The 15,601-nt window shown below is 40.1% G+C and overlaps 2 protein-coding genes across 3 annotated transcripts; both read left to right on the top strand.

The window, feature by feature from the left end:
* The first annotated feature begins 5,215 nt into the window (after nt 1-5,215).
* On the top strand, nt 5,216-8,227 carry igbp1 (immunoglobulin (CD79A) binding protein 1). Of its 2 annotated transcripts, none has more exons than XM_014137499.3 (6): nt 5,216-5,673; nt 5,970-6,272; nt 6,524-6,719; nt 6,811-6,887; nt 7,083-7,198; nt 7,340-8,227. In XM_014137499.3, exons 1-6 carry the CDS (start codon nt 5,462-5,464, stop codon nt 7,486-7,488), a joined length of 1,053 nt encoding a protein of 350 aa, XP_013992974.1. In that variant the 5' UTR covers nt 5,216-5,461; the 3' UTR covers nt 7,489-8,227. The 2 variants fall into 2 exon arrangements, with proteins under 2 accessions (XP_013992974.1, XP_013992975.1); XM_014137500.3 differs by having other exon boundaries at nt 5,217-5,673; nt 7,083-7,192.
* Nucleotides 8,228-9,338: 1,111 nt separating this feature from the next.
* LOC106567776 (gap junction beta-1 protein) lies at nt 9,339-12,308 on the top strand. The gene is made up of 2 exons (XM_014137501.3): nt 9,339-9,459; nt 10,881-12,308. Exon 2 carries the CDS (start codon nt 10,895-10,897, stop codon nt 11,615-11,617), a length of 723 nt encoding a protein of 240 aa, XP_013992976.1. The 5' UTR covers nt 9,339-9,459; nt 10,881-10,894; the 3' UTR covers nt 11,618-12,308.
* The last annotated feature ends 3,293 nt before the right edge of the window (nt 12,309-15,601 follow it).

The raw sequence follows: 15,601 nt of genomic DNA on the forward strand, positions 1-15,601 counted from the left end.
TATGTAGCAGACACTTTTATCCAAAGTAAGTTGATACAGTTTCATATGTTTTCACAGGAAGCGGCGCAGGTCCTAATCCAGGCACTTGTCATCTCCCGTCTGGATTACTGCAACTCGCTGTTGGCTGGGCTCCCTGCCTGTGCCATTAAACCCCTACAACTCATCCAGAACGCCGCAGCCCGTCTGGTGTTCAACCTTCCCAAGTTCTCTCACGTCACCCCGCTCCTCCGCTCTCTCCACTGGCTTCCAGTTGAAGCTCGCATCCGCTACAAGACCATGGTGATTGCCTACGGAGCTGTGAAGGGAACGGCACCTCCATACCTTCAGGCTCTGATCAGGCCCTACACCCAAACAAGGGCACTGCGTTCATCCACCACTGGCCTGCTGGCCCCCCTACCTCTGAGGAAGCACAGTTCCCGCTCAGCCCAGTCAAAACTGTTCGCTGCTCTGGCACCCCAATGGTGGAACAAGCTCCCTCACGACGCCAGGACAGCGGAGTCAATCACCACCTTCCGGAGACACCTGAAACCCCACCTCTTTAAGGAATACCTAGGATAGGATAAAGTAATCCTTCTAACCCCCCCCCCCCCCCCCTTAAAATATTTAGATGCACTATTGTAAAGTGGTTGTTCCACTGGATATCATAAGGTGAATGCACCATTTTGTAAGTCGCTCTGGATAAGAGCGTCTGCTAAATGACTTAAATGTAAATATGTTACCACGTTGGGAATTGAACCCACAACTCCAGTGTCACTAGTGCCATACACTTACTAACTGTGCCACCCAAAACCACTACAATAAATAAGTACCGTACAATACTTTTAAATACAATACATGATTACAATACAAGTGGAAGGTATGATTGCCATCCCCATGAGCTTGCAACCCTCTCTTAGGACATGAATGAAGCATGTGATGTCAGGCTTGGATTTGCAATGCAACAAAAATATCCTCAAATGAATGAACAAACATTTACTGCAATGTTATTGAGAAACTATGGCCAAATGCTCAAGACGGGCTTGATGCAAACTAGTGCCTGCTAAACATTATGTTTCTTTCATTCAATTAATTTGTTTAATTTGATTACAGTACACCTATGTTGTAATTATATCTAAACAACAATACATCTATTTTTTTGTATTAATGATTGTGAATGATGTCTTACAGTAAATAATCACACATTTGATCAAATATTGGCTAGAAATTATGGAAATTAGAAAAGTGTATTGCCTAATGTGAAACAGTGTAACGTACTGTAATTTACAGTACTGTAGCATATTACATTCAATGGGCAATTTTAAAACGTGTATCTAGCATGTTTTTGCTATTGGATAAACTGGTTATTAAAACAACTAAATTGAGAACATACAGTATCATTATGTTGTGTTTTGGGGATTAAATCAAAGTTCTCATGGTATTACACAGTAAACTTAGATTTTGGATCAATAGTTGTTTGGTGAAAGATGTCTCCAAACAAAATGAATGCACAATAAAAGGTTTTGAACGTAAGACCTGCTGTGTTACAAGTGTTACCAGTTTCGAGTTTTGTACTAAATTCACCACATACTTGTGAAAATAGCACCAAAGCGATTGAAAAAACTGTAACACTCAGTGGGGGTGGCAGGTTGCCTAGTGGTTAAAGCATTGGGCCAGTAACCAAAAGGTTGATGGATTGTATCCCCGAGCTGACAAGGTGAAAATCTGTCGTTCTTCCCCTGAACAAGGCAGATAATCCCCAGTAGACTGTCACTGTAAATAATAATTTGTTCTTAATTGACTTGCTTAGTTAAAGATTTTTTTAAAGAACCCCAGTGTTGGTGTTAATATCCAGAGTTGAGTGTGATTGTGTCATTTTTACTCTGTGTTGAGTAAAACACTCAAAACCACATTCATCATTATCATTTTTCTCATTGCTCTAATTTGATTTGATTTATTAGAATCCCCATTAGACGACACCAATAGCTACACATAACAAAAAATACATTACTTTACAACTTTACAAATGACATAAATTTAAAAACATTAACATGTAGTGTGTGTGTGCATCTATTAGTTTCACATACATGTCAATACATACACACAAAAAGTAGGTCACATGGGGAAGAGGCCATGAGGTGTTGCTTTATTTCTTTTTGGAATCAGATTTTCTGAATGAGATGGAAGGTAGTTCCATGCAATCATGTCCCTGTATAGTATTGTACATTTCCTTTCATTTGTTCTCGACCTGGGGACTGTGAAAAGACCCCTGGTGGAATGTATGTTGGAGTAAGTGTGTGTGTGTCACTGATGTGTGTAAATTGACTATGCAAACAATTTGGAATTTCCAACACGTTAATGTTTCTTATAAAAACAAGAAGCGAGGCAGTCTCTTAGCCAAGAGAGACACGGATGCATAGTACTAATGTTAGCACTCTGATTACAATGAAGAGCAAAATGTGCCACTGTTTGGGCCAGCTGCAGCTTAACTAGGTCCTTCTTTGCAGCACTTGACCATATAACTGGACAATAATCAAGATAGGTAGTTATGCTTTCACTTTTCCAAATTAGACGTGTGTGGGCACAGGATGAATATTGTAAATAAAGAATAAAAAAAATAGATATCTGCCCGAATGGGATTAGAAGTCACAACCATTGAACTATGAGACAAATGTTTTAGCAGACACACCACCAATAAGTCACAGTGGTAGGGAAAAAAATACAACAAGTTGACAGGACCACCATTGTCATCTATTTCTTGTTACGATGCATATATAAACATATAATCCTCATAGCCTGCATGTTTATTTTTTTCTCGTAAAAGCACATAGATGTGTATGAAACGATAAGCAAAAACGTTGAATTTGGTCATAGCCGGAAATGTGCCTCACTGGCTTTTGAATTTTGTGTAACGTCAGTAGTCTAGTCAAGGAAGCATCATGCAAAATACACTACATGAACAAAAGTATGCGGACACCTGCTCTTCGAACATCTCATTCCAGAATCATGGGAATTATTATGGAGTTGGTCCCCCATTTGCTGCTATAACAGCCTCCACTCTTCTGGGAAAGCTTTTCACTAGATGTTGGAACATTGCAGCAGGGATTTGGTTCCATGCAGCCACAAGAGCATTAGTGAGGTCAGGCACTGATGTTGGGCGATTAGGCCTGGCTCGCAGTTGGCGTTCCAATTCATCCCAACGGTGTTTGATGGGGTTGAGGTCGGAGCTCTGTGCAGGCCAGTCAAGTTCTTCCACACCGACCTCAACAAGCCATTTCTGTATGGACCTCACTTTGTGCACAGGGGCATTGTCATGCTGAAACAGGAAAGAGCATTCTCCAAACTGTTGGCAGAAAGTTTGAAGCACAAAATCGTCTAGAATGTCATTGTATGCTGTAAAGATTTCTCATCCACCAAACTTTACAGTTGACACTATGCATTCGGGCAGGTAGCATTGTCCTGGCCTCCGCCAAACCCAAATTAGTCGGTTGGACTGCCAGATGGCGAAGTGTGATTCATCACTCCAGAGAATGCGTTTCCACTGCGCCAGAGTCCAATGGCGGCGAGCTTTGCATTACTCTATCGGACACTTGGCATTGTGCATGGTGATCTTAGGCTTGTGTGTGACTGCTCGGCCATGAAAACCCATTTCATGAAGCTCCTTACGAACAGCTCTTGTGCTGAAGTTGCTTCCAGAGGCAGTTTGGAACTCTGTAGTGAGTGTTTCAACCGAAGACAAAAGTTTTTTTACGCACTACGTGCTTCAGCACTCGGTGGTCCCGTTCTGTGAGCTTGTGTGGCCTACCACCGTTGTTGCTCCTAGACGTTTCCACTTCACAATAATAGCACTTGACTGGGGCAGCTCTAACAGGGCAGAAATGTGACGAACTGACTTGTTGGAAAGGTGGCATCCTATGACGGTGCAACGTTCAAAGCCACTGAGCTCTTCAGTAAGGCCATTCTACTGTCAATGTTTGTCTATGGAGATTGCATGGCGGTGTGCTCAATTTTATACACCGGTAGCAACGTTTGTGGCTGAAAAAGCTGAATCCACTAATTTGAAGGGGTGTCCACATACTTTTGTATATATTTTTTATCTTACCCGTGACGTGCTAGTATCACAGTTTTAAATTCTCTTTGCTAGTATTGTCATTCCGCGTTATTACTGGTTACGCGCCCAAAAACAACTAAGGAAATGGCAAAAGGTAACTAGATGTGGCCAAGTTTTGGCAAACGTAAGGTATCATATCATGCCACATTCACGTGCTAGTCAGAACTAGCTAGGAAACTCTGAAATTTCTGACTTACTAACTGGTTGTAAGTGCCGCATTCTACCAGTTAGCAAGTTGGACATTTCTGAGTTTCCTAGTTCTGACTAGCATTTGAACGCAGCATCATACCAAAGATTTGTATAAGTAACCCAAGATAGACCAGAGCCTGTAGTTTCCAACGGAGCAAATTAATTGTGGTGGGCAGAACCAGCAAGGAGGTAGGCAGAGCCAAGCACGAGCTATTAATGCTTTTGGCGGTTCTAGCATTTATTTGCATTTTTTTACGATAGGGAACGCCTACTTTGTGAAGTGCGCATGTGCAATAACTCGCCCTTGCTCTCAACAATTCGCCCTTGCTCTCCTTCTAAACAACGCAATTTTCTAAAACTTTGGCAAAGGGTAAAGTCTACAAAACGCAGAGCACTCTATTTGTTACAGATTTTAGTTTTGGAAATAGAAAACTGTATAGAGATCAAATGTTTCGTCGATGAGAAAATTTGCTAAATCAAACTCGCTTAATCTTCTCCCACTGCCAGCCACTGGGCTTCCTCTCATCACCATATTTGGTAGTGAGTGGAAACGCCAACCGGATGCTTCACATTTATACATCCAGTGAAATATCTGAACTATGATCATACTAAATTTGGGTTGCACAATTTACGTACAGAATAATACGTTTAATGATAGGCAGGTTTTAGTGTCAGGCGGCTCATAGGCCGCACTTACAAAAACAGATTGCAGTTTTGAAACTGCAGTAATTGCAGTCGACTGTATTATTGGGACGCAGTAATTGCAGAATAACTGCAGTTATATTGCACTGTAACTGTGGTTACACTGCAAAGTTACTGCAGTAAAAAAACGGTGTTCTTTTGGACGCAGTATTTGCAACATACTGCAGTTATACAGAGATGTTTATATAATTGACGAGATGTTCATGTCTCCGCCCTAACAATGGGAGTCGTTGTCCCAAATGCGGGAAGGCAGGCGACAAGTTTAGGTCCAAAATAAGCCAATTGAAACGCATTGGGCTTATTTTGGACAGATTTTGGCGAGAGTGAAACCTAACCATAATCCTAGCCACAATCATGATTTTAACGACAATTCTGACTTCGTGGCTGTTCTAACTAGTGGAAACCATTTGGAACTTGTCATAAAGGAAGTGAGCGTAGAATGAATACGGAAACCGATAGTAATCATTACGTATAAGAAAAATAATGGCAGCCGCTGAAAGCACTAGCTTGTCACCAAGTCAGGCAGAAGAACCGCCTAAACTATCTGATTTATTAGATCGGGGATGGAAACTATATGAGGAGGTGGACACCACAAATGATCCCATCGCAGCTACCCATATCCAGGTTAAAATCAAGCGTGGGATAACGCAACTGGAAGAGGCAACGCGGATGGTTGCCCAGCTCGACTTGTTCAGGTAGCTAACGTTAGCAAACTAACTATAGATCGCTATCTACTCAAGTTATGATGACTAGCCAGATACCCAGGTAGCTAGTTACTATCGTGTATTGGGCATGATTATATATCAAATAGTACAGCCAACTAGATAACGAACAGATTCCACCTTAGAGTTGCTTGACAGTTTGCCAGCTAGATACTTTTGATGGGCTAGGATAAATTGTAAACAATCTAGTTAGCTAGCTAACGTTCACTATGGCAATGCAAATGAAGCGTTCATGTTCATTCTTGTTCATCATGTTTTTTTTTTTTTAGCCGAAATGAAGATTTGGAGGAGGTAGCAACCACAGATCTGAAGTATCTGATGTTGCCTGTCCTCCTGGGGGCTCTTACTATGAAGCAAGTGAACCTGGCAAAACGACTAGAGCAAGTTCAGATAGCTAGATGTTACTTTTTGGACTTCTTGAAAAGATGTAAGGAGTATAACATATCAAAGTTTGAACTACCCAAAACCAATGAAAACTCTGCTGGCACACTGGAAGAAGAACCTGCAAATGGGCCCCCCAAACCTCCGGACTTGATTGCAATGGCGACAGTAAGAGCGGCAAAGATAGAAAGGTATCAGAAACATCTGCTTTTCAATTACAATGATTTTGACAATCGGAACACGCATTGTTTTGATTAAGCACTGCACAAGTAATATTTAGGCCTATGCTTTAAGGTCTAGTACCTGTCACGCGCCTCTTAAAATATGTTATGTCTTTCAGCTATTTAACAACTTAAACATCTCTCTTGTTTATTTTATAATGGCAATTCATCTGCACCCAAATTGGTCTGATGACTCTTATTTATTGTGCTATACTCTGCAGATACACCCAGAGGAAGGACACTGAGGCCAAGCTATCAGAGATCAAGGCAGCAGTGGACAGTGGGCAGGCAGATGATGAGATAGTTAGAGACTTCTACCTCCTCAACTTGAGGAAATGGATTGCTGTATCCCTGGAGGAGATTGAGAGCATTGATCAGGAAATGGAGATTTTGACCAGGATGGATGTTCTAAAACAGGTACATGGATTTGAAGATGTAACTAATCTCATTCACCAATGACTAATTGAAAGAGTGAAATTCTGATGCTCTTTATATTTTCCATGTGCAGAGTTCAGCAGAGCCATCACAATCTAAAAGGCCTCCCATGAAACCCTTCATTCTCACCAAAGATGCTGTTCAGGCCAGGTAGGCACCTGCTCAAACTTATCATTTATTTTCTCATTCTGCACATTTTTATGTAAAATGTTTTGCCGGTTTCCTACTCACAAAATAAGTACTCTGTTCAATCTCCCTTATGAAAATTACATAGCTACTTGCTTATTATATGACATGAAGTAAATAGTTGAATAATGTATCAAAATGTGTAATTTTTAATTTCAGAGTGTTTGGGGCTGGCTATCCTAGCCTGCCTACTATGTCCGTGGATGACTGGTATGAGCAGCACAGGAAGAAAAATGCCCTGCCAGACCAGGGGATCCCTCGCAGCACTGGTAGGGGTAAAAGAGATGTTCATAATTATTTTCTATTTACAGTTAACTGTATGTACATACATTGTTTTGGGGAAAACTCAAACTGTCATGATCCATGTTTTTTTCCACCCTTTCTCATTCACCAAATACAATTTGTCCCCCATTCAGAGGATGTTGATGCAGAAGAGCGAGAGCAAGAAGAGAAAGAGAAGCGGGTTGAAAATGATGACGAGGAGGCCTTGCAGAAAGCTAGAGACTGGGACAACTGGAAGGATACACATCGGAGAGGCTATGGGAACCGTAAAAACATGGGCTGACAACCCTCAAACACAGCAACAGTGCCAACCTGGTCTGCAGTATTCATCTGCTCTTATTCCCTCTTAAATACATTTTAACAAGTTGCCAGTGTATATGGAAAGATGGCCTTGAAGAAAAGGGAGGTTTATACAATCCCAGACAGAAACTGTTCATAAGTGTCTGTTTATGGTCTCTTTTTCTTCTGATGCTGCAAATCACAGTTTTCATTGTGGCCATATCAGACGAACATTATTTAGTGGCAGCCATTAATATGATCTGCAGGCTCTATGCAAATACACAACTAAGCATTGACACCAAGGCCCAGTCTCTGTCGAGACAGCGCAGTGCTGTGCTTAAGAAGATTAGTAACTGAATTTGATGATATTGTTTAACAGCTGCTCCCAAACAGAGTAATATTTCCTTAGAGTATCCAGCAACACTTAAACTGTTGACTTGTGAAATGCCCTAAAACGGTGGTGGTAACACTACAGGTACAACAAATTGATTGAATTTTGTCATCCATACTTCATCTGATTGGTTATGTTAGGTCATGTGCTTATACCTGGAAGATGTGCATCGCAAGAAACCCCAATATTGAAAGATGTTTCCTCTGATCGATGTCCATTGTGAAACTGAATAATGGTTTGCTATGCAGGTATGATGTTATGTAGCTACTCACTTTTCATCTTGTTTTGCTTTTTGTTAAAGAACTGTGTTTGTGAAAGCCAATTTGCTCTTCTCAAAAGTATGGCTGACTCATATTTATTTTCCACCTCTTACAAATGTACAGTTTGAACAGGCACTGGTTTTGACAGACTTGGTGGATTCCTTTGTCAGACTTGATAACTCTTGGTCTATTTTCTCCACAATAGCAGGAAATGTAACAAGAAATGATTTGAGTGTTTTGTACTTACTTTTTCCCCGTTGTTTCTTAAAGAAGTTGCTAGTGCATTGAAAATATGGATATGGTCCAGAATAAATATGATACAGTAAGCTGCTATGGTCAAGCAAATTGTTATTGGCACATCGATATACACACATACACAAAATGTGCATTCATCAAAATCCTATATTGAACATGACTACTATTGCTCCCATCTAACTTGATGTCGTTTGGTGAAAGCATAAATTGTGATCTCAAAATGTATTTGTTTCCCAGCCAATTAAATGAATGTATTGCACATCCTTACTAAACGTTTATTTTATTTTATACCCATTGGACCACTGCTAAAGTGAAAGGATGCCCAGTAGACCACCTCAATTGTGGGTCACCTAGTTCTCGCTTCATGATGTGTCTTTGTGATACTTGGCCTCAGTCAGTGTGTCATCAGTGGGCCTAGCTCCCTCTAGAGATGAGATGTTGATCTGTCTGAGGCTTGTTTAAGATTATTTAAAATGATCTCTCCAAAGTATCCCTCAGAACTTTACTAGAATTGTCAGTTTCATTTTTGACAGCAGGTGGGTATACAAGGAAAGGTTAGAATGTCTTTGAAAATACCACACACACTGACGCACACACACACACACAAAAAATTATGAACAAACAAGCATTTATTTCTCTACTGTTATCTGTAAGACTTACTCCCTCTGCATGTGGTTAGACTTTCTTTGTTTGGGTTTTGTACTTTTTACTCCGTATTGTGTCAAAACCGGCCTTCACTTCCCTTGCAGTACAGTGCACAATAGATAGGGCAAGCTTCTTTGTGTCCACACAGATTCTTTCCTTTGCTGAGGGTAGGCGGAAACTGAGGCACTTGATCTGAATTCTAAAGGGGCTTGTTGGATCTAATAAAAGCAGCTATTGTATGTAAATTATTCACACAAGAGCATATGACTCCGACTGTGCAGGGCAGTGGCTAGTGTGAGAGAAATCATTAGCAATGCAAACTCATGGTGTTCTGGTTCACAGATTCACTAATGGGAAGAAATCCATCTGTACTGATGGTAACTCAATTGTTTCTGGGCGTGTTTGTGCACTACTTCTACTGAAGGTAATTTCATGAATTTAATAATTTGTTACAGCTATGAAATCTAAATTAAGAATACACATAATTTTTTTGTCATGATTTACATGTTTGTGATTAGGTTTCATGTTAAAGGGGATGAGATCTCTCCCTGGTCATCTTTCTGCCTAGTCAAACAAACATTTGTACTGATGATCTGGAAATGTTTATTTAGGATTAATACTAATAAACTAAAAGTATCCTTATAAAAGTGTAATTGATGTATTAACATAATTTAAAAGCACCAGTTGTGTTGTATTTCATTCTTCTTCACTCATTCCTCTACATAGATAGCCTATTGTATGCGGCTTAGATAACAATAGCTGTGCTTTCCAGTGACAGCCATAATAGGTTGCTTGTGAAATATCTTAGAGAATCAGGGGTGCACACTGTAAGAATAAAGAAAACATGCTAATCTTAAATAATAACTATACTTCAAATCAAATGTATTTATATAGCCCTTCGTACATCAGCTGATATCTCAAAGTGCTGTACAGAGGATTTATTGTGGAATTCTTAATTTAGCCATTCAATTTGCGATCTCATGCTCAAGAATCGTATTCCTTTAATCTTCTCTTACCATATCACCTAATTTCTCGTTTTATCAGGAAAAATCTGTCATGAACGTTTTTTAAATCCTGAAATATGTTTTTTCATTTATATCTTGATTTGACTGAGTTAAAGTGAAATAATCCTGAACCATGTTGTCTGTAGACTCTTTTGGCATTGGCTTATCATAGTCTTTGTTGTGACTTCACATATTATAGAACATTACATAAAAGTCCCCAATATGACCCCACTCTGTGGTCAGTCTGGCTGGGGGAGGGGCATAGATATGGTGCCAGTGTCAACATGGCACACTGGTCACATTGGGGCAGATACTCCCTTGCCAGTGACTTCGGGAAAATGGTCACCTGATGTGTAGTGCCAGACCAAAGGCTTGCGCTCTTAAGCCGCCCACCAAAGTCAGGGCATGTAGAGAGGTTTGGTTCTCTACTGGCCGCACATCAATGTCCACGCTACACCAGCGGGTCAACGTTGTCCTCCACCCTGGGTGCTGCCTATGCCTCTTACACCTCCTGATGAGCTTGGTAACCTCCACCTCTCCAAGTCTCTTCTACTGCCATGGCAGGAATGACTCAAACAATGGAATTCAATAGATCTGAATTATAACAAGATGGAGAGACCAGTGCTGGTCAGACAGTGGTGTTGACTGGTGAAGCGGGTTATGTGAAATCTGTGTTTTTAGTAACAAACCGTGCAATTAGTATTTGTATACAGAAATCTTGTGGAAATATCTTACGTATATAGGGCTATTTTCCTATGCAAAATGATCAACAATTTATCAACATTATTGACTTCAAAGCTTTCTACAATTAAATCATTTTAATGGCGTCCTTGTTTTTCAGACCTGGAATCGAAAATGAACTGGGCGTCCTTTTATGCCGTCATCAGCGGTGTAAACAGACACTCCACGGGCATCGGTCGCATCTGGCTCTCTGTCCTTTTCATCTTCCGTATCCTGGTCCTGGTGGTTGCAGCAGAGAGTGTGTGGGGTGACGAGAAGTCCGGCTTCACCTGTAATACCCAGCAGCCCGGCTGCAACAGCGTCTGTTATGACCACTTCTTCCCCATCTCACATATCCGTCTGTGGGCCCTGCAGCTCATTCTGGTGTCCACCCCAGCCCTGCTGGTGGCCATGCATGTGGCCCACCGCCGACACATCGACAAAAAACTCTACAAGCTGTCTGGCCGGGCCAACCCCAAGGACCTGGAGCAGATCAAGACCCAGAAGATGAAGATCGCAGGTGCCCTTTGGTGGACATACATCATCAGCCTCTTCTTCCGCATCATCTTTGAGGTGACCTTCATGTATCTCTTCTACATTATCTACCCTGGCTATAAGATGATCCGGCTGGTCAAGTGTGACTCGTACCCCTGCCCCAACACAGTGGACTGCTTTGTGTCCAGGCCCACAGAGAAGACCGTCTTCACTGTGTTCATGCTGGCTGTGTCAGGGATCTGCATCCTGCTCAACATCGCAGAGGTGGTCTTCCTAGTGGGAAAGGCCTGTAGTAGGCACTTAAGCAATGCTGGAGACTCAACCATGGGAGCATGGATCACCCAAAAGCTCTGCTCCTACTAGAACAAGCTAAATGGACCAACACTGTGTAACTGTAATTGGGCACATATGTTCAAAGCTCAAAGTAATGGCCTTAACAACATTAATTAATAAGGTGTTCACACTTTTTCTATACTTGTTGAAATGACGCTTCAAATAGATATGACTCAAAGGACAATTTCAGTTTGGATATAGAACAAGCTCCAGAAGAGGAGACTGAAGAAAAGTATGGTAAACTGATTTATTAACAGTCCCTTACCTTGTAACGTCTCAAATTTAGCTGAATTCAATATGCAGTCACCTTCGATATGCTCTGCAAGATTCAAGCAACTAAACCGACTCATCATCCATTCTGTATTATGATTCATAAATCGTTTTCAATTCCTGATAGACATTTTAATCACTGATAATGTGGTATCATTAGGACAAAGAATTGGTACCCCTGGTTTATTATAAATAGTAACCCAAGAAAACTGTCCAAGTGATGAATTTAACCAACATTTGGTGGTTGTGGTGGAGTATTACTAATAACTATGAGGCTATTCCAAAGCACTACTAATAACTACCTCACTTTCATAGTGAAATATCAAGTGCTTCAAGACATCCACATAGTGTTTTGAATGCTATGAATGAGACTGATTATGCAAGTGTATAGAGTAAAATAGAATAGTGAATGAGAAAATGTGCTTAGTTGAAGTTACAATGAAAGAACCAAATGATTAATTTTCATGTCTATCTCATTATTTTTCTTACTAAATACTGCATTGCTGCTTTAAAACTATTGTGTGTGTGAGAGAAAGGATAATATATGATTAGAATTTGTGGTACTGTAAAGTTTTTACTTCACATGTAATGGAGTACATGTACATTTAATCCGTACATGTAAGGGATTACAAAAACGGTACCTGTAATCCGTTACATTACCAGCAAAAGTATTGTAATCAGATTACAGATACTTTTGAAAAACTAGATGATTAAATTAAATTCAGAAAGGAGATTTGAGGAAAAAAAATCTTTGACACTTCTCTGTTTTCTCAATGACATTCAAATCAGCATTGAAAAAAGGCGCAAATGTAAATTTGTTCCACCTGAGCGAGTCTGGCTTGAAGTCAGATACCGCTATGATGACAAACCAAATGGGTTTGATGGATCGCTGCAAAAGAGCAGGAATAGGCTTTTGTAGGCTACAGTCCAAGCTATGTCTTCCAATGGTGCAACTGCTGTCGGCATCCAAAGATTATCTAACTTGAATAAACACTTGGAGGTAAGGATGACAGCAATGGTGTAGTCTACTGCGATACGGATATCACAAATTATTGTTATCTGCATAGCGCATTGATGTGAATCACACCGCTGCTCTCTTATTTAGCTATTTTTGTTTTACGGATTGTGGTTGTTGTGGATGGCTGTTCGCAAATCTAAATGTGTATCTGAACCCAATAATGGTTGAATTCAAGAAGTTTAAGCTGCCTATCAATCATTGTTTTTGAAACCAGTGGACAGCCAGTGAAAAATGCGCTCTTGCAACAGCTGCACAGTGCGGATCCCAGCCTATGGAATAAAAATTGGGCTTTATTTTTTAACATTTAATTAACTGGGCAAGTTCAATGACTGTCTACGAACAGTGGGTTAACTGCCTTAGCTTCCCAGATGGGTTTCCCTGTGGCTCAGTTGGTAGAGCATGGTGTGCGCAACGCCAGGGTTGTGAGTTCGATTCCCACGGGGGGCCAGTACAAAAAAAAAAAGCATGAAATGTATGTATTCGCCACTGTAAGTCGCTCTGGGCGTCTGCTTAATGACTAAAATGTAAATGTTATTCAGGGCCAGAACGACAGATTTTTACCTTCTCATCTCGAGAATTCGATCTTGCAACCTTTCGGTTACTAGTCCAGCGCTCTAACCACTAGGCTTTGCTGCCGCCGGCCGCTTTGGTCAAAGAAATTCATGCTGATAAAAATGTTTTATCCATAGACCTAATGGGCACATGTTCAAACTCACAAACTTTTGATTGACTTAAATGGCCAGTCTGTACTTGGATTTATAAATTATATATATCCATTGATTCTTGAAGAATATAACTTATAAAGGCCTCATGAGTTTAGTTCAACTGTCACACTCCATGTGAACCAAAAATATAACCTTGTTTTTCTCCAATGTTTGTAAACATTGTAAATGTAAACAAATACTTTATAGCCTCATAACATGGTTAAAACAATAATTTGATATCATGGATGGTCAGTCCTTGCATCCATAGCTGTCTATTAATCTGAGCATGGTTACATTTCTCCAGGTCCATCCCTCATCTTTTTGCCATAACTGAGGCGGGATGACCATTTGGTTATTGTTTCATCTGTGGATTTGCACTTTGAACAGCTGCATATTATCAATATATCAAAGTGTCACCAACAAAAAATGTAACAATAGGCCAATAGCAAATGCAGCATTTGGCATTCATTTTTCACATGTAAATAGCACTTTTCAGTAGTGCTCAAAGCATGCCATTCCATGAGCGCAGCATTTATTTTTCACCTCGAATCAATGAGCCCAATCAGTCCTCCATGACAACAAAGTCATAAACAACAGAGTAGGGCTGGCTAATAAGTCCTTAGTTTTGGGGTCATGATCAGGTAAAACAATTTGGCTAAACTATACTTCCATATTTCCAAGTCCTATTCTTGAAGATCAAGGTTTATAACATTTATTGGAATGACTGGAATTCTGATAGACTTTGGTTTTTAATGTAAAGATATAATTTAATCGTATTATTATATGTATTAGAAAGCGATGGGTTAGAAGAAGCCTACATAACCAACCCATAAAGTAAAATGTAACATCCATATATGGCCAGCTATGTAAACTTTAACATTGATTTATCCTGCAAAAGATGTCGTTCAATTGGTAACATACATTTTTGTTACCTTCTAATGCCGCTTAAGGGGAAAGTAATCTAAAAGTAACTGAATGTAATCTGATTACGTTACTGAGTTTGGGTAATCCAAAAGTTACGTTACTGATTACAATTTTGGACAGGGAACTAGTAACTGTAACAGATTACATTTAGAAAGTAACCTACCCAACCCTGATAGTATTTTAGTTCCTGTTTTGTTGTATACCATGCCTTGTTATGTTGAATGTCTTGCACATATTTGTATTACTGTAGCTAATATAATTAGACATTCCTAATAAAACACTTGAGTTATATTATGTGCAATAGCCACATGGAAATATTAACGAGCTAGTAGTACACACAGCTATTATGAGTGTATTCTGAATGCTTTATGTGTGTTGTCTTGAGTTACAAGGTGAAGTCGCTACAAAGTCTTTATGTGATACTTCAGAAAGCCACTGGAGAGCAGCACAAACATATAAAACTAACCACAACATCAGGTACTAAGGGTGTTTAGATTATCTGCTGTTATGATCATTTGACAGTGCCATTGAGTAAGAATTGGAAAGAGAAAAATCCAATCCATAGATTTTATTGATTGAAACACAATCAAAGAATGAAGTCTTGTGAAGCTTTTTAAAGTCAGAGGTACTGTAATGCTGCAGTTCTTGTGAGCTGTCAGACCACCTGTGAGGAAATGTCAGGAAGCTTCAGCAATTAAAACCTTAGACTGGCTGGGTAGAGTGCATGGTCCCAGGTTATCAATAGCGTAGCCTTGTGAGGGGTCAGTCTCTGAGGCTAAGAAATATTCACCCTGGGGACAGCTGGACCTAACAGGGGCAAGTGTGAGGGCATTTCTCTTTTTCTGGAGCACGTCAATAGAGACCATATATAGAGAGTCTATCAGATGTGAGGTCTGACTGAGAAGAGAGACATCTAATCACAATGATTTTCACTGCCCAATCTGAATTACTTCTCTAAATGTAGATGTTATCTGGCATTATTTTTACCTGTTAACAAGCTGTTAATGGATAAATACAGCCATTTTTCTTCACGGAAGTCATATGGTAAGCATTCATACTGTGCCTTTCAAAGTGCAGATTTGCAATGTACCATATGTT

The sequence above is a fragment of the Salmo salar genome, chromosome 13 (assembly GCF_965601325.2).
Source record: "Salmo salar chromosome 13, fSalSal1, whole genome shotgun sequence".
Lineage (NCBI taxonomy): Eukaryota > Metazoa > Chordata > Actinopteri > Salmoniformes > Salmonidae > Salmo > Salmo salar.